Raw genomic sequence first — 20,442 nt, 5'->3', positions numbered from 1 at the left:
AAATGGCCACCACAAAGAAGAACTCGACCGGAAAAGAATGTGCAGGAGGAAGATAAGTTTTTGGTTGACCGGGTCAAACAGCAAAAGCAACAAATAAGGTACCCTGGAATTTAAACTTAACAACATTGTTCCCAAAGAAGATTTTGAAGCTGCGAAGGAGAGAGAAAAGGGAAAGGATTAGGTTTTTTTTCTTCCCTTCCTTATACTGACAGCTAAGAGACTTAAGCAAGAAACTGGAAAAAAAAATCCACTTTGACATTAACAGGCATCTAAGCTGAAAATAAAAGTCAAACGGATAATAAAGATTTCTGGACATTTAAAAGTTTTTAAAAGCTGGAAAGGAGAAAAAAAAAGAATAGAAGGGCAGGATCTGGAAAAATGGAGGAGACTGCCTGGAATTAAGGAATGGAACTGTAATTAAAAGGAACTTACAGTGAAATTTTAACAAGATTCCTCAAAGATACATTTTAATGGAAACTTGGTAACAAAATAATAGAACCCCAGGAAGAGAAATTGGAAAAAAGAAGTAAGTAGAAACAGCCTTGGATTATTTGGATTACTTGGTGATTTTTCATTTTTGCATCTATATGACTAAAATTAATTGGGTGGTTGTTTAAAAGTTTTTTAAATGGTATCACTCTTAGAAGAATGGAAAACAGAACTTTAAAAATGGAAAGAAGACACACGAGAAGGGAGAAGTTATTCTGGCTTCGTGTTTCAATTCTTAGAAATGGAGATCTGGAACTATGAGAAGCAACAAGAAATGCTTGCAGAGCAAGAAGATTGGGACAAAGAAGAAACCATCTTCAATGATCAAATAATTTTAAGTGGGGGGGGGAGAAAAGGGGGGAAAGAGAGTGAAAGGTTTAAGATTAGAAAAAACAACCAAAAAGAAGAACAATTTGAAAGATAAATATAATATTAGAAAGCAACAGAAGAGGGGATTACAGATGAGAGAGTTAGAAGTAGAGAGACGAGGGGGTAAAAAGGAGAGGGAGAAGAAGAGGGGGAAGAAGGCAAGGAAAAGAAGTTGTAAAAGACAGAAACAAGAAATGGAGAAACAGGGAAAAGATATAAGGATTGTAACCATAAGTTTGTTTAGAGATAATGGGTGAAAATTTAATTGTAAAAGGGATTCTGCAAAGGTACATAAGATAGCTTTGTTATATTACAAATAGAAATAACTTTAGAAAATATGATGATGAATAAAATATTTATTGTAATGCAGTGGGATGTTTGTTAATAAATAAATGAATTAAAATGATTGAGAGAATTAAAAGGGAACATTTTTAATTATTAGTAATGATTTATAAAAATATAAGTGAGAAATATGGGGGGGGGGGGAAGAATTAACTATGGAAAGTTTATAAGTGTTCCCAAGGAAGTATGATATTCAATTGAAAAGAAATGTTAAAGATGTTAAGATTTTAATGCATATTAATGATAGAATTATATTGGAATGGAATGTGTTTTATTTACATATATATATATAATTTTTTCTTTTTAAGAATATAGTGTCTATTTTAAGAATGTACCAAGCAGAATTCGATTGGAAGTTATGTATTATATTGAATGCCATAATCTTAAAGCTATACATTGAAGCTTAAATAAGAGCTTGAATGGATAAAATTAAAGGATATAAAGGTGTCATACTCTAATTGGTAACTACAGGGGAAAAAAATGCTTAATAAGAAAAGATAATGTGAAATTGTAACAGGACAGACAAAAGTATAAATATAATGATTTGAATTGAGATAATTAAAACAAAGTTGAGAAAATTAGAAGAGGGGAAAAACTATGTAGAAAATATAAAATGGTAATAAGATATGGAATAGAATATAAAAATGAGCATGAAGAGTTTTGTGTCTGTATGAAGAAGTGATAACCTGGGACCATACTATTTTCAAAAAAGATGTTTTATTTGTATTTTGTTTTTGTGAAAACCCAAATAAAATTTCCCCCCCAAAAAGTTTTGTCTCAGTGATCTTATCCTGCTGGATTGTGCCATTTTCTTCAATATTACTTGTTTCCAACATATCTGTAGTCAGCATATGGGGAGGCAGACAGATAGGTTGCTTATTATCAAGTAAATAAAGAGCATACATTTATTTATATAAGTGCCTACTTTGAGAATAAATCTGGGCACCAAACAATAAATTTAGACATCTGAAACAAAAGTTGCAACATTTATAAAGCATAGCTTGCCCAAAGGACCCACAACATGAAGCTCAACCCTCTTTGTCTTGCCAAACTTACATGTGATCTTTATTTGTCCAGTGTCTCATGTGTAGCATGGACAGCAACATTCTTCCTGGATTAATAATTTTATTAATAGTATAGTCTGCATGTTAGATGAAGAAATGAAGTCCAGTTTAGAACGCATGTTGTCTGCCTCAATTTATATTGTTTTATGTTATATTTTTGCCATTTTTGTGTTGATTGTTTACTTTGTTCTGTGTTTTAATTCTATATCAAAGTAAGGTAGTCAAATAAATAAATAAGGATATAAGCATTTCCACAAAATTAAATGATTGAAGTTATGGAATGAAACTATTTTTGTCTCCATTAAAGCAACTGTGAATTATATAATAAATACTCTATTGGTCTAGCATTCAACATTTTAGCAAAGGAGTCAAGCAAAATCAATTTAATGCATTAATAAGATGCCTTGTTTAATTGTTGATATGATCATTGTAAAAATAGAAACTCTATAAATCTCCTTTAAAAGTGTCGTTTTTTAAAAGTTTGAACCTTATGTCACAACAAGCTGTTGCATAATTGGTAAAGAAAATCACATGGTCAAAACTGAACTTTTTAAAAATGTATGACAGTTTCCTGGTGGTCCAAACTACTAAGTTCCATTTCATAATAATATTACTAAGTTGTTTAAATGTTTGCTGTTTTAAAGGTCAGGGCAAGTTCTTATTTAGACTTACAATGGGAACTATATACTATAATACCAGATAGCAGTGAAACCTTAAGCAATGAAGTCAGGCACTTCAGTGTTATATTTCATTCTAATGATGTGAAGATAATCTCTTTAGCTGCATGACCACTATATGGAGTGTCTGAATATTAGCTGCAGTCCATTAAAAATCTTTATGGAAACTGGGAGTCAGAAATTATATTGTGTTATTCTATTTGTCATTAGTAATATTTTGATTGGTCAAAGCCCCTAACTGTTTCATTATTCTCTTTCTCTTTTTGTTTTTATTGGCAGAAAAAGATGACAGTAGGATAGCAGAGTGTACTGCTTTTTGAGCATAAATTAAATAAAACATCTACGACTAGAATATGTGGCGTGAGGACCTTCTATAGGGGAACTATAGAAACTTTTCTTTCTAACACAATTTAAGGAACATAAATTTAGGTTTTCACTATGATTTTTTTTTCCAAATACGGTAGACAAGGTAATTCAGGTAGTCCTTGACTTACAATCGCAATTGGAACCAGAACTTCAATTGCTAAGTGATGCATTCATTAAGTGGGCAGGGCCAGGCCGGGCCCAATTTTATGACCTTTTTTTCTGCAGTCATTAACCAAATGGTTTTCCCCCATTGACTTTGCTTTTTGAACCCCCCCCCCCGAGACGCTGCTAATGGCGACCTCAGGATCTTGCAACAGTTGTCACTAGATGCCGACTGCCAAGCACCCATGTTTTGTGACCATACAAATATTGTGACAGTTGTAAGTGTGAGGACCAGTTATAAGTCACTTTTTCACGCCATTGTAACTTCAAACAGTCACTAAACAAATAGTCATAATTAGCACTAACGTGAAATGACCCTGTGACCAACCTCTTTCAATTTCATGTTTTCTAGTGTATCACCAATTAAAGCCTTTAGAATAGAAGGTCAAATCCAAATTCTTACTCACTTATAAAATTCACTGATCTTTTATTAAATGCTCTCATCTAACCTAATCTGAGCATAAATTATTTTCTTTTCTCATTATCACAATTGATCTTTATACCACAGTGATTTTTAACAACTATATTTTAGCACAATAATAGAACATCCCAATCCCAAATTACTGTAACTTCTATTTTATGTATGGGAGCAAAATTTCAAAATTCTATTTCCATCCGATTACTATAACTAATTATTATAGACTCATAATCATTATAGACACATAATTATATTATTAAGAGTTTATCCTCAACAGTTCTCAAGGACAGAGTTAAGAAGACTTATTTTGACAGAGATTTTGCCCTTGAAATGATGGAGTGTCTGAATATCTGGCCCATGTTTTATTATGTTACAATGTCTCCAGAGATTTTGTACAACTGTGTAACAATGCCTCCTTTCAATTTTTTACTGGATAATCTGACAAATTTTATTAATGCAATTTTTGTTCAACCAATTATTTAACATATTATTTACTGTAGCCAAATTATCCATGTCAGCAAAGAGAATTTTCCATCTGCTACCTTTTAAGAGATTTTCCCTCCTATTATTTCTCATTCCTACATATTCCAGAGAATTCTATTTTTTGTATCAGAATAATTTCAGTCTAAAAAGCGAAATTCACTTGTCATTTATCTCCTACTATCAATATGCCTCTGTGTATAATTAGTACTTGTAATCATAAGAATTCCAAGACTGAAAGAACTTAGAATGATGACTACATCAAAACTGCAGTGGTGCAGTATGTAGCATTGCATCTTGGAGAGAAGATGGAGGCTTATTCCTGATTTCATAGGTCTATATATTGCAATGAACCATGGAACAAAATATAATGCCACTGTACCACTCTAAACTCAGATGAATGAATGCCATATTCCATGGTTGCATCTGTACATGAAGCTAATATCTAGAAACACCTACTGAAATGAAAGCCAAGGGAAGCAAGATCTCCATATACTCAGCTACTAGGTCAAGATAGGCTTTGTTAAGAGCAGTGTATGCCAATCAGCACATCTGTACTAAATTATTAGCTAGATTTTAATCTTTTTCAAACAGATTGTACTTCTGTAGAATTTTAGTGCCTAAAAAATGGTGAGCAGCAGTCTCCTTTACAAGATAGATGGGTGATATTACTGAACAGTAGGTCTCCAAGGTTGAAGTATAGTTTTAATGTGAACTGCGGCTTTGAAGCCTTTCTGTATACAGTGTGTGGAAGAAGTGGTGGGATTCCAAATTTTTCCTACTGGTTCTATGAGAGCACACTTTGTGCACGCAGCAATCAACCGCCGGCTGTCAGCACTAGAGAGGTGAGCTGTTTTTAGCTCAGCTGAGGCGCAACAATCCACTCTGCCATGTGAATGAGCAGAGCTAAAAAACAAGAGAACATAGGACAGGATAAGGTATGGGCGGGGCCAGCCAGAGGTGGTATTTGCTGGTTCTCCGAACTCAAAATTCCCGTTACTGGTATGCCAGAACCAGTTCAAACTGACTGAATACCACCTCTGTGTGGAAGCCTTACACTGGAATGACACTGTTTTTTAAAAAAAATCATTTATTTATTTATTTATTTTGTCAAGCGATTATAAGATAACAGATATAAGTATAAACATAGTTATGAATACATGAAATGGATACATATAAGAAAAATAAAAAGAAACAATAGGACAGGGACGGTAGGCACGTTGGCGTGCTTATGCACGCCCCCCTAGGCTGTATACCATATGTGGAGATCAGCTTTTTGATGTTGTATTCAGCATGACATGGAAAGAGGAGATGCTGCTTATCAGTGCTAATATGCTCAATAACATTATATAGTGATGGGTTTTTTTGAAGAATCTTAGATATTTTGTCCCTGAAAAGCCAAGATGTGCATTATCCATTCAAGCACATGGTAAAGGAAGAAGAGAAGGAGGAAAATTCCAAGCGACCAAGTTTCAAAAAACTTTAAAACGCAACATTATTTCTTGGAAATTTATTACTTTTCATATCCTGATAATAAGTTTATTGATTTGGAGAATTTTAACTCATCGTGTTAAAAAAAATAGAAATGTACAAGTAGTCCTTGACTTGTAACCACAATTGAGCCCAAAATATCTGATGCTAACTCAGACATTTGTTGAGTTTACTTTATTGATTAGCTCTTGGGCCAAGCATTTGTTGAGTTTTGTCCCATTTTATGACATTACTTGCCACAGTTGTTAAGTGAACCACTGCAGTTGTTAATAACATGGTTTTAAATGAATCTGGCTTCTCCATTGACTTTGTTTGTCAGAAGGTTACAAAAGATGATCACATGACCCTGGCACAGTGCAACCGTCATAAATATGAGTCCGTTGCCAAGCATTTGAATTTTGATCGCCTGACCATAGGGGGTGCCTCAACAGACATAAGTGTAAAAATGATCATAAGCCACTTTTTCCAGTGCTGTAGTAACTTTCAATGGTCACTAAACGAACTGTTATAAGTCGAGGATTACCTGTATTATTTTCTTGTCAGGTTAATGAGAAGGGCAAATGGGCAGCTTCTAGATAACATCTGATTTGAATAAGAGTGTTTTTAGAATCATAGATGAGGCTGCAGCCAAAGCTTCTTAGACTTCTGTATTTCTTAAGTAAAGCACATAGTGATTAAGCCATGAGTTTCATTTAAGTTTTTTCATAACCTAATACAGAATTATCTCAATGTGTCCAGTGTTCTTCTGAATCAAATGTCAAACCTGTTATTAATGGTTCTCATAAATGTTCATATAACATGGTTCTATAGAAGCAAACAGTAGATCCATAATATGATGATCCATTTCATATAAATACACATTTATATGAATGCCATAATTTCCTGTCAAATACTAATTTTCAACTTTCTCCCTAAAGAAATGTAGACGTTTCAATACAAAATGGATTTCAAAATCATTCAGACTGTATGTTTTCATAAATGTTGGTTTATTATTTTTAACAAATTCAGCTTATCACTGCACTGTGGTCAGTGCTTTTTGTTTTAAAAAAAGAATTTAATTTTTAAATGTTGATGTAATCCCAACACATGCCATTAATTTGGAAAAGGTGCCAATAATTATAGCAGTATTTTCTACATTACTCAAAAACCTATAATACAAAAGGACTTGCTAGAATTTCATTTCTGTTAAAAGAATAGGTCAGTTAAATGTAAATTAGATCTTTGAATTTCAACAGTTGTTTTCAGAAATTTTCAGGATGCTTTTCCTGGAAGCAACACGAACATAAATTTACAGGAAAAAAAAAAATGAAGAGTCAGTGAAGTGTATATAAATCATATAAAAAGTTATTCAAGTGAAAGACAATTAAATTAAGAATAATTAGAGTTCAGATGCTATTGTTCCATTATGTTCTTTGGAGGAAAACTGGCATCAGAATGTTCAAGTAACTTCGAAGCTGCTCTGCAATAGTTTCATTTATGAATTTTAAAAGAAGGGATTGATGGTCTTGCAAAGCTTTCATCCTACATGCTGCTAATTGGAGAAGTACTTATCAGGCTATTGAAAATGCTGTCTAGTGAACTCTGGCTAGGATCCAAAGAGCAGTGAAACTCTGAGAATGGACCTACATGCTGCCATACAAGCCTCACCTAAAATTCAATGGAAATTTGGAAATGGTCTCTGATGGTGGCCTCTAGTGTAGCATAACAAGGGGGAATTGGGAGGGGGAGAACAGAAGAGAATAGTGGACCTGTGCATGTGCCTAAGTAACTTTCTGAATTTTGATCCTTTCCTTAGTTTCAGCTAAGCAGCTTAAGTTTATAGGATGGTTCTTCAGCAATATCATATAATGTGTTCCAATATAATCTTTCCATCTTTTATTAAATAAATTCTGGAGTTCTGTTGAACACAGAGAAAATGAAACTGGATTTATTTTTCTTATTATGAAGCAGAGAAGAGGAAAGAAAGCACACAGACTTTACTCAATCTCCTTTCTTCCCATATATATAGCAGTATTAAAACATTAGTTAGCCTCACATATAATTTTCACATCCAAAGCTTCATCCAGAGTTACATAGAATAAATCCATTAAAATCAGCAGCACATAAATTACTTATAACTGAATTAACTCCCGCTGGGTGTACAGTAGTTTAATTAACATGACTGGAACTGGACCATAATCTTTCTATCATTGTGGGAACATATTTATATCATCAGTACATGTTCTAATACTGCAAGAATACTTTTATGCTGTTCGAAAGGAGAGGGGAGTTTCTGATTATTGTAATTCCTAATTCTGATCTAACTCTTCCTGCCTTTCCTCTCTTTTTTATTTTTTATTTATTTACTTTCTTTATTCTGTTGCTGACATTTGTATTGTCACAGTATGTGAAACTGATGCTAAACATGTAACTATACTAATCTGTGTGGCATACATAAAGAATGAAAGAAAGATGTTTAGGCATTTTCTTTCTTTCTTCCTTTTTTTGAAATAATAAAAAGCTGTACACTATAGGCCCCCATACAAAGTGATGCTTTTATGCAAAGAAACTGGAGTCTGCTTATTACCTACAGTATGCTTACTAGCCCTGATGAACAGACCACCATAGTTGTGACAAGTGATGTAGCTGCCTCCAGGGTAAAACAAAGCTTTAGATATTACACAAGCAATTTAACTGTTTTCTAAACAGATTGCCAAGACAGTGGGAGTTGGCACTGTATTTTAAAGCTTGGATACTTGAAGTGACTGCTGATTATAGACCTTTTGATTTGCCTTCTGCATACAACAGGCAACCAAGTAATCCAGTAAAGAATGCTCACAAGCACTTAAACTTGTCTTCATGGCTTCCCATAGATTACACTCAAAACTCACTCCATAAAAGTGGAGGTAAAGAGGCCTGATAACAAAAAGTTGCCTTATTCCAACTCTCAAGAAACATCCTTGCTCCCATCACCCAATCCAGAAGAAGTGTTTTATAATCCTTTTCCTCATAAACAGAAAAAGGAAGAAAGAAGCCTGGCAAAGACTCCTCACAAGAAAGAAAGAAACTTGGAGCGGGGTGGGTGGATGGGTGGGTTGGTTCTTGAACACAATAAGCAACATAATTAACTTCACAATTCTTTGTGTTTTTCATTTGACTACAGGGTGGAGATGAAAGAGGGCTCCTAAGTCTTGCATTCCATCCCGATTACAAAAAAAATGGGAAGCTGTATGTGTCCTATACCACCAACCAAGAACGATGGGCTATCGGGCCTCATGATCATATTCTTCGGATAGTAGAATACACTGTGTCCAGGTTTGAATTCTATATACAACCTCTACAGAATTTCCTAGGATGTAGCATGCTTTAAAGTATTTGTGTCACTTGTATGCTCTCTTAAATTCTACAAATTTTGTATCTTTTACTTTCAAAGATGAAACTCTGATTGATGAAAGGTACAGTGATATAATATGCTGTATATAATATATACTATTGTGTATTATAATACAATCCAAACTAAATTTCAGGCGAATAATGTTGAGACTAGAAACAGTTACATTTACTTTGCTCCCTCCTATATTTATTCAATTATTCTTATGTATATATTCTGATTACTAGATAATTCAGTGTATAATATAAAATTCTGATATCCCACTGTATTTGGAATTAAATGATTTCTTATATATTGAAGAATAAACAACAAATTAATTGGGAGGCATACACGCACAGGTCCCCAAAACCAAGAAGGATGCTCAGAGTTACTTCAAAGCAGTTTTGATCCCCATTCCTAGACATAAATGTGCCAAACAAAAGGAACTACTTACATCATTAAAGATATACTTTGAGAAATTGTAGGAAGGAACTATCTTGACCTTCTTTCTCCCAACCAAACTATCTATACTTTGCTATTTCTTGGAATGCAGCCCTTCCCTTCTGGGAATCCAGATTAAAATTAATTTCACCAAAATTAATTCCCTCTGGAAAGTGTTTTGTTGCGGGTCCTTCTAAGCAATCATTAGTGACAATCTAAAATTAATTCTTCTCTGTATGCAACTCTATGTGTTTTAGATCCTGACTTGCCTTCAAAGAACTTTAGGTAGTACTTACTATATATCCTGCCTCATACCCCAGCACTACTTTACATTCATAATAATATGTCATCGGAGAGGGCAACCTAGTATTGTGCCATTATATATGCTTCATGAGCTGCCTGAAAAGGTGAACTTGAATTACTCCCATGTTACTTAGAATCTACTCCTTCATCTACACTTCCTAAATATTCAAATTCATCCATGTTGCAAACTCTTGCAAAAAGAAAGGCAAACAACAAAAAATGTATATGCATTTGTATTATGGCAAGGAACTTTTTATATTGCTCTCTGTCATCCTGAGGTACTTAAAATATTTTAGAAGATGAAAACAAAAATGATATACCTACTTTGAAGTTAAATATATTATTGGGATTCATTTTCTCCCTCCCTTATTGCAGAAAGAACCCACACCAAGTTGATATGAGGACTGCAAGACCTTTCCTAGAAGTTGCAGAGCTGCATAGAAAACATCTTGGAGGACAGCTGTTCTTTGGTGCTGATGGGTTTTTATACATAATCCTTGGTGATGGAATGATCACGATAGATGATATGGAGGAGATGGATGGTCTAAGGTATAAGAATTTCCAGTAGATAAAAACCTTTTTATCTTTTGATTTTAAAATATCAGCCCTAATTCAGCTCTTGAAATATAAATAATTATCATTCTATACTTAAGTAATTTCTTATCACTTTACTGAATGAATGAGAAATTAAAATTTGTCCTCATGACAAATAGTTGGAAATAATTCATAATAAATAATTTAATTGCTAAAGCTGTGTTATTTATTATACATTATTCATTTTCAGAAGAGAATCTGATGTAAAATAAACAAAAGCATGACCAGTAAAAATTAAAGATCGGTTACATTGACTTTCTTAATTTTTCAGAAACAAACTTTGCTTTAGATCAGGTTTTCCAAACTGTGAGGGGTATCTCTTTGGTGGGGGGAAGACAGGGTCCGGGGGAGGCATGAAGACTCTGAATACATACACCTTTCCAAAGTTTCATTGTATTGAATTCATTGTCCATTTGTGCTCATTTTGAGTGACTACTGTTTGGAACAGAAAGTAGAAGCTAAAATGCTGCTGCCTTTTAAAAGTCAATCATCTTGTCTCCAACTTTCTCAGTGATTTTACAGGTTCGGTACTGCGCTTGGATGTAGACACTGATTTCTGCCATGTGCCTTATTCCGTACCACAGTCTAACCCACATTTTAACAGCACTAATCAGCCTCCTGAAATTTTTGCCCATGGACTCCATAATCCAGGCAGGTATGTAAAATACTTGTTATGAAGAATGGAAAAGGATACTTATCCAGTTTCTAAAACTTAATCAAAGCAACATGTAAAATAATATAGGGGATAAAGAAGCTAAATAAATATAACCTAAAGTAGCTCTTTCTTCATGTAAGTATTTGGAATCTTGTTTTATTACTGAGAAAAATAAATTATAAATGAATTAGAACAATCAGTTTGTGGCGTCCTAGCTGCTTTCTGAACTTGGTTGCTTTCTTGCAGGTGTTTCACTACCAAACTAGGTAACACCATCAGTCCTCATAGGGAATGGAGTTTGCTCTCATTTTATATTTTACTGGATTACCTGTTTTTGTTGGTGGAAGTTGTCTTGGTGATTCCTTGTTTGGGCTGTTGTTTACTATAGTTATTTGGCAGTTATTTGGCAGGTATTGTTTGCTTTTTTTGTTGTTTGAATGTTACTCTTGGTGTTAATTCTCTGCTTGTGTGGGTGTTGATTGCTGGTAAGGGGAGGTTTCCTTTTTGGCTTTTTGATTGTCTCTTTTGAATGGCATGTTGTTGTGTCTGTTAATGTCTGATTTGACTAAGTGTCTGGTTTCCAGGAATTTACTGTTTTTGGACTTTGCCTGGTCTAGCATGCTTCACAGTTTCCCAGTTGAAAATATGGTTAAGTCTGTCCTTGTATTGTGAAAGGTCTTCTGATTGTTAATGGGTGTTCATGGATGCACTCTACTAGATTTCTGTCTGTTTGTCCTACATAATGGCTGTTGCAATCCTTACGCTATATATTGTAGATGACTTTTGTTTTCCTTTTGGGATTGCTTTTTATTTACTTAGGATATTTTGTTGGTTTGTGTGCTATGATGATGCCATGTGGCTCTAATAGTTCGTTGGTAGTTTCTGAGATGCTTTTGATCTATGGCAGTGTTATCCTTTTCACAGCTTGTATTGGTTGTGCTGTATTGGGTTGAATGGTTAATTTTTGATTGCATGGCTATCCATTTTATTGGAAGATATTATACTGTACATTATGATCTGATTCCTTTTTCTGATGTTCAGGGTTACCACAGTGAGTTTTGTGCTTGTATAAATAATGTTCTTACACATTTTCTCTTGTGGCAGTTTTGCTGTTGCTTGGTAATGGAGCACCAGAGCAACAACCCAAGGAGTGAGGTGTTAGCTATACTTGTGTTTCTAATTTGCCATCACTGCCCCTGCTGAGGAGAATTCCCAGGAAGGGGAGCAATGCAAGTTGTTGTTTTCTTTTTCTCAGTAAATTTTATTCATTTGAAGATGTTGATAGTTTGGTATGTGTTTATAACAAAGGTGTTATCTATGTACTGGGTCCATACTTTGAGTTGTATGGAAGTGCTATAAATTCCAAGCATTCCATTTCAGTCTCTGCTATGACTCCTGAAAGTGGTGATCCCATTGGTGTTTCTTTGATTTATTGATATATTTGTTCATCAAACTGAAAGTATGTGGTTATGCAAAGGATGATAAGATCCACGACTATGGCTATTTCAATCTTGGTGTATTTGGTAAGATTGGATGTGCTGTCATGGATTCTTTGGCTAATTCTGGGTCTAAGGATACAAAAAGTGTTGTGATTTCAAATGAGACCATGATTTCATTTTCATCTGTTATCACGTCTTTGATTCTTTGCAGGCACTATAGTGGTGAGTTGATGGAGTATTTGCTTCCTGCTGTGAAGTGCCCAAGCTTTTTTCTCAATTCTTTAGAGGTGTTGTAGTTTGGACTCCTTGGTAATGAAACAGTTAGATAGAGAGGTGTGTCTGGCTTGTGTGTTTTGAAGCATCCATGGAACTGTGAGAGACTGGTTCCACTACATTTTATCCACCACTGGTCTTCTTTGGTGAAACTTCCCTTGACCTGTTTGTCTAATTTTTGTACTGGGTTGGTATTCACTGGGGTGTAAGTTTCTTTGTTCTAGTAATTCTTTTACTTTTTGTATTCCTGGAAGCCTGCCACTCAAACATATTTGCTCTTTTCCGTGTGAGTTGCCTATGAATATATATTTTCTGTTCTGAATTATCCTACTTGCAGTTTGCATAAGTTTGTTATTTAATGCTCCATTTAAGAATGTACACTTTAACATCAGTGATTAGAAATAAATTGGTGATATAGAAGTAGAAGTCATATATAGCAAACAAATGAATTAGTTCATGTTATCACAAAACAATGTCCTTGAACAGGTGTGCAGTGGATCGCCATCCAACAGATGTAAATATTAATTTAACAATACTTTGTTCAGACTTGAATGAGAAGAACAGATCATCAGCAAGGATCCTTCAGATAATAAAAGGAAAAGATTATGGTAAGTTCTGGATCATGAAGCATTTAATATTCATATTCCCTTCAAAGAATGGATAGAAAATTTAATATAGCAACAGTATACTGCCCAGGTGTTAGGAATATAGTAGGCAACTTTTGTTCTCCTTATGATGGATATTTTTCTATATTGTAATTGTATTAGGCACTAATTTATAAAATAAAAACTAATAGAAACTACAAAAAAAATTGATAACAAAAAGAACGTGTAAAGTTTGTAAAAATATTATTTGTAAAATAATAAACATAGGATATAAATAATTGCCACAAAAATACTAAATAAAAAAATAAAGTGAAGGAAGAAAAATAATGTAAGTGCAGCAAAGAAAAGAAAAAAGAGAAAAAATAAAGTAACTTGCACCCTGGTCGCACCAAATGTACTGTATTTTTTTCTAATAACTGACCACTTTCTATTTAAAAAACCAAGTATCTCTTCACCCTATATCCCATCTCTTTATTTAGAAACAAGTCTTAAAATCTTGTTATTCTAATCAGGAAAAGTCCATTAAGGGAAACCAGAAATAACAACATGTCTATTTTAAATGAAATCCCAGAATCCACTTTTTAATTCTTTCTCTTCCTTCTATATGTCATCCTTTTTCTATATGAAACATTCTCCAAAGTTCATTATTCAATCATAGTCAATCAATATTCATGAGCAGCTGAATCGTAAACCTATGTGAATTATTTAGATTCAGGGTTATATAAAAATTATACATTTTTTAAAAAAATTCCAGGTCAACATGGGGTAAGCTTTCAGGACAATGATGAAAATCAGCAATGGCCAGTGGTGGGATTCAGCCAGTTCGCACCAGTTCAGGAGAACCGGTTGTTAACTTTCTGAACAGTTTGGTGAACTGGTTCTTAGAATAAATCATTAGGGCAGAGAAACGGTTGTTAAATTATTTGAATCCCACCACTGGCAATGGCTATAGCTTTTCCTAAGTGAAAGGACTATGTTAGATAAATGATTATTTTCCATTAATCTTTCAATATCAAAATTTAGTAAAATTTTGTTTCCATTGTTGTTTCTTTTATCCCCAGTTAAAATTATGGGTAATAATACCATTCTTGACTATTTATTTACTTCTGGGAGCACAAGTATATTCCAGTTTTTATATTTTATTTTTCTATTTTGGAGGTACAGAAAAAGTATACTCATATCTTTAAAAAAAGGTGCGAATGGAATTTAGAACAATTCTGTGCAGTTGGCATGTTCTAACACAGGGAAATACTGTATATATAGATGATTCCCTTTGCTACCAAAAACAGCTACACTTTTTTTTTCTTATGGTACTTACAATTTTATGAGATGTAAAATATCAGCTTCATTTTGTTTTTAAAATAAAAACAAAACAACACATATTACAGTGAAGGCCAAGAAATAATGCTCATAAATGGTAGCTATTTTAAGCAGCTGTATTTGAAATTCCTTGATTATTATTTGGTTATAAGTCATATTAAATATTAAGAAACTTAGTTATGAATAAGTATACAGAGAATTGTTTAGTATAAACCTAATTCTGAAATAATGTCAGATAAAGATGAAATTCTATTTTATTTTAAATAAAAATATTTTATTTTTTTAATTTCCCAATTCTTAGCACATGCTTTTATCAATTTTAATTTAATCTAACACTATGGTAGTTCTTTTTCAGAAAGCGAACCTTCACTTTTAGAATTTAAGCCATTCAGTTCTGGACCACTGGTTGGTGGATTTATATACAGAGGTTGCCAATCTGAAAGACTTTATGGAAGTTACACATTTGCAGACCGTAATGGGTAAATTATTTACAATTCTCATAGAAAAAGGATGTGTTATTTCTAGCTTAAAAATGAAAGTGCATTATATGGTGATGATCATTTGCTAGTAGTATATATTGCCAGGATGGATTTCAGAAATCTAACATTAAAATATGATATTAAGAGTTCCAGTCCTTAATGGAAGGTTGAACTAAGATGAGGCTTCTGAAAGACTTTTACTCCATTGCTCTAAAATTGCATTTTGTCCCCCATGTTCAGTCTTTATTTGAAACCATGAGGTAAACTCAACTAAATTTGATCTAAAATGTTATTGGTATATGGATGATATAAAGCTTTACCTTACTTTTTGATCTATTAGTCACAGGGAGATAATAGAAAAACTGAACATGTATCTGAAGGCAGTTGGGATTAATAAGATAAAAGGCTATAATTAATTCAATTAAACTGGAGGAAATCATGGACTGGTAAATCTTCATCTTTGATCTTGAAGATCAACTTTGGAGGTTCTGGTTAATTTGGGTCTGGGTTCTTCCAATGCAGAGCAGAATTATTGTGTTACTTTTTACCAATAAAAACAACTGCCAGTTCTCTAGGAAAAACAACAACATTGCTTTGCATTTAGACAGAGCCATTATAATGAGCTCTACATGAAACTGCATTTGAAAGTGTTCCTGAAAGTTCAACTTCTACACAATGCAGAGATGTTCCCATACCAGTGGAGGCTAAGTATTTGGAGCATATAACGATGTATTGTACTAATGTATTGTGATAGGACTCCATCAGAACTCAAATCATGACACCTAGATTGTATGGTCTAAGTAAGGATATCATGAAAATACCATCACCCAGTAAACTATGGACTTAGTTATGTTAGTTTTAGTCCCAATGATCCTTAAGATATTTATACTGACTTCAGTCAGCAATATTAAAAATTAGTTTCTTGTTGGTGCTGTCACAATACATCAAACTTAGAGTGAAAAAAATAGTGCTGTTCTAGAAATTTCCTCTCAAAACTTATTTTATTTTTTCCGGCCATATGAGGGAATGAAACACGGAAAGAAAGGAGAGAAGTAGATAAGCAACCATCCTCATTCAGGCTACCAGAAATCTTTTTTCACAGACATCCCCAAAAATGACAGAAATTGATAGCTTCAAGGATCAAGGGATGGAGAAGATATATCTCCCCATTTCATGACAACCCTCACATTTGTATTCTACTGGGGCATATATACCAGAATTGATTGTCCATTGTAGATTGGCACAGTTGAATATAGGTCTAGAGTATGACATACCCTTAATGCAAACAAATAGTGAGTTCTCAGAAATATCTTTATGTATTGTGCAAACACATCAATAGTGTTCTAAATGGCATTAAAGGTCCCATGGTAAAATCATAAAGCATTGCTTCAACTCACACTGTCATCCTATTTATGGTTAAAAGGTACAGATTCTCTTGAATCAGCTGTTTTTCAGGTGATTACATGAACATAGCCACAATTTTCTCTTCAATGTTTCTTTTCTATTAATTCTTTGTTTTTCTACCCTAGATTCCTGGGATTTCCTTGCTGTCTCTGAACCAAATACTAACCATACCTATCCTGCCTAACTTTTCTCAGAATTAGTTGAAAATTTCTAAATCTCCTATGGAATCTCCTATGGAATATTCATGCTTATGTTAGTCCTATCAATTATACTAACATAATGGGACTTACTTTAAAAGAATCATATATGCAATTGTGCTGTTCTGTTATCATGCATTAAGGACAAATCTTTGAGCAACTCCAGTTGTATGACATCAATCTATTATAGGCTTATCGGTTCTAACTGAAGTTGAAACTTCAAAATCACGTTTAAGTATCTACCAAAATGAAAATTGAATCATAAGCTTTATAGCTCAGACTTTAAATGTAACCTTCTCAAATTCCGTGCCTTCAAGATGTGTAGCGATTACAACTGCTAGAAAACCCAACCTGAAAGATACAATGCCAAAGAATTTGCAGAAATATGGACTCCAATTCAGATATTATTTAATATTTAGTTTCTATGTTGACCTCAGTAAAGTTAATGGAAGCTCTGTGTAACCCTTCTCTTTTTATTGTTTTTAGGAATTTTTTAACACTACAGCAGAGTCCTGTTACAAGACAATGGCAGGAAAAACCATTATGTCTGGGCAACAGTGGTTCATGTCAGGGTTTTTTTGCTGGACACATTTTAGGATTTGGTGAAGATGAATTGGGTAAGACAAAAAGCAACTTATTATTGTTTTATAATATATTAATTGGAATTTAGCCCAGAACTATCTTACGATTGATTATTTAATACATTTTTATAAAATAAACTGAAACATAATTCCAGGAAGAGCCATTTAGTTCATTGTGTGAGGTACACATTAATAACCAGCCCCCACTTGGACAAATCCAGTGAAGAAGAACCAAATCATTCATAATATTAAAACAGAAAAATAACAATATCATAAAATGGTAGGAGGCTGATATAGCCAATAATAAAAACTCAATTAAATAATTTTGCAAATTATAAGGTCATCTGGCAACAGAAAACGTAACAGCAACCCTTTGTATAGATTTGCCCATAAACAGGGCTATATATGAAGAATTACCCTTTCTCTTCTAATTGTCCTACTTCAGAGAGTAGGGTAACTCTATTTTTAATTCACCATTGTTTTACCTCAGAGCCTCTAACATGTGGGACTGAATTATCTTTGATTATCCAGTATGTAGTACACTTTCCAGGTATCTTAAAATTACAAACATATCACAAGCAAGAGTTATGGATGTTAAAGCCAAAGTATCTGGAGACCATCAAGTTGGAAAAAAACCTACTATAGATAAATATTTTGAACTGTGCTCAGAAATAGCTAAATTATATAGGCAATAGAGCTATAGAAGTGTGAAAGAAGTGCATTCCTACAGTCCCAATAGGCATGTGTTGTGTTATCTACGAGCAATATTTAAAGGGAATATTATAGACAATAATTTGGAATAGTCTGGATGACAAGGGTCACAATGGCTCAGCAGGTACAGATACTAAGCTTGTCTGCTGGACAGCTGACAGACCGGGTTCTAGACCCAAGCGCCATGCAAAAGGATGATTTCCCATTACTTGCCCCAATGCCTATCCACCTAGCAGTTCAAAAGCATGCAAATACAAGAGCATAAATAGGTATCATTGGTAGGACTGTTTCATGTACTTCGGTGGTACAGTCATGCTGGCCACATGACCATGGAAATGTCTTTGGCTCCCTCAGCAAAGAAACAGAGATGAAATAGCAAACCGGAGACAGATAAAGTGGAGTGTCCTAGAGATAGACACAACTGAAAGAAGAAACCTTTATTTTACCTTTATTATAGAATAGAATAGAATAGAATAGAATAGAATAGAATAGAATAGAATTCTTTATTGACCAAGCGTGATTGGACACACAAGGAATTTGTCTTGGTGCAAATGCTCTCAGTGTACATAAAAGAAAAGATACATTTGTCAAGAGTCAAGAATCATAAGGTACAACACTTAATAATAGTCATAGGGTACAATAAGCAATCAAATCATACTAAGAAACAGTCAATATAAATCGTAAGGATACAAGTGACAAAGTTACAGTCATACAGTCACAAGTGGGAGGGGATGGGTGATAAGGAGTGATGAGAAGATTAATAGTAATAGTAGTGCAGACTTTGTAAATAGTTGGACGGTGTTGAGGGAATTATTGTTTAGCAGAGTGATGGCGTTCAGGGAAAAACTGTCCTTGTGTCTAGTTGTTCTGGTGTGCCGTGCTCTATAGCATTGTTTTGAGAGTAGGAGTTGAAACAGTTTATGTCCAGGATGTGAGGGGTCTGTAAATATTTTCACAGCCCTCTTTTTGATTTGTGCAGTATACAGGTCCTCGATGGAAGGCAGGTTGGTAGTAATTGTTTTTTCTGCAGTCCTAATTTCCCTCTGAAATCTATGTCTGTCTTGTTGGGTTGCAGAACCAAACCAGACAGTTATAGAAGTGCAGATGACAGACTCAATAATTCCTCTATAGTACTGTATCAAAAGCTCCTTGGGCAGTTTGAGCTGTCTGAGTTGGTGCAGAAAGAACATTCTTTGTTGTGCTTTTTTGATGACATTTTTGATGTTAGGTGTCCATTTTAGGTCTTGTGATATGATAGAACCTAGACATTCCAAGGTCTCTACTGTTGATACTGTGTTGTCTGGTATTGTTTGGATGTACTAAAGAATGCACTCTCTCACTCTTCTCAATATGATACATATTCAATACCTACTTCAATATTTTAAAGAAACTGTGATTATTGTATCTCTAAAAGGCAGCAATATACTAATAGAATACAGTATACTACAGCATATCTACTGAAAAATTATTTTTTCTATTTCTAAAAAAAATCCTTTGAATGAATTTGGCTCTCCAAACATTAAATTCCCTATTTACATTATTAAATAATCTGTGGAGAAAATGGTAAAGAAATATGAAGATTACCAAATATTTTAGGAAAAATGCCTAACTGCAGCATGCACCACAATATTTCAGAAACTCAAGAACAAATTTGACTAAAAAACTGCAGAATCCAACTATTTTGTCAAAATGACTAAATGAGTTTCATGACAGCACTTCTCCGCACAAGTCTAAGAGCCTCAGTTTGCAGCACTATAGAATGCTCACTTCATCATTTTTATTACCTTCACCCCTTTTTCCTTACAGATCCCTCTGCCCCAGACACATTTTCTACTCTTACTCTTCATCCAGTTATTTTATCTCAGCCTCTATTTGCAGTTTTAAAAATGAAGATATAAATTGATGCAGTGGTCAATTTATTTAATTCCTTCTACAGAATAATATCCATAACTTTGTACTTTTCATCATAATGCATATGTTGCTTGGTATTTTTAGTGAATGCCAATATTTATTTGTTGTGTTTCATTGACAGGTGAGATTTACATCTTAGCAAGTAGTAAAAGCATGACACAATCACATAATGGAAAACTTTATAAAATCATTGATCCCAAAAGGTAAGAAATGAATATGACGAGACATAAATCTAACAAATAAATAATAAAACAGAGCCAGTTTGGCCCAGTGGTTAAGGCATCAGGCTAGAAACCAGGAGATTGTGAGTTCTAGTCCCACA

General features: G+C 33.9%; 1 protein-coding gene across 2 annotated transcripts in view; it reads left to right on the top strand.

Moving 5' to 3' along the window:
• The window catches only part of HHIP (hedgehog interacting protein), a 98,844-nt gene that overhangs the window by 68,144 nt on the left and 10,258 nt on the right, over positions 1-20,442 (top strand). For both annotated transcript variants that reach the window (XM_087936088.1, XM_026697809.2), the window contains exons 5-11: positions 9,001-9,152; positions 10,327-10,500; positions 11,057-11,200; positions 13,399-13,520; positions 15,193-15,316; positions 17,404-17,534; positions 20,242-20,323. In XM_087936088.1, coding sequence (XP_087792214.1) covers positions 9,001-9,152; positions 10,327-10,500; positions 11,057-11,200; positions 13,399-13,520; positions 15,193-15,316; positions 17,404-17,534; positions 20,242-20,323 — 929 coding nt within the window. The remainder of the gene's footprint in view (positions 1-9,000; positions 9,153-10,326; positions 10,501-11,056; positions 11,201-13,398; positions 13,521-15,192; positions 15,317-17,403; positions 17,535-20,241; positions 20,324-20,442) is intronic.

The sequence above is a fragment of the Pseudonaja textilis genome, chromosome 6 (assembly GCF_049901715.1).
Source record: "Pseudonaja textilis isolate UNSWEBS1 chromosome 6, rPseTex1.2, whole genome shotgun sequence".
Classification (NCBI taxonomy): Eukaryota; Metazoa; Chordata; class Lepidosauria; order Squamata; family Elapidae; genus Pseudonaja; species Pseudonaja textilis.
The sequence above is the reverse complement of the archived record's forward strand: the minus strand, read 5'-3'. Positions and strand labels throughout refer to the sequence as shown.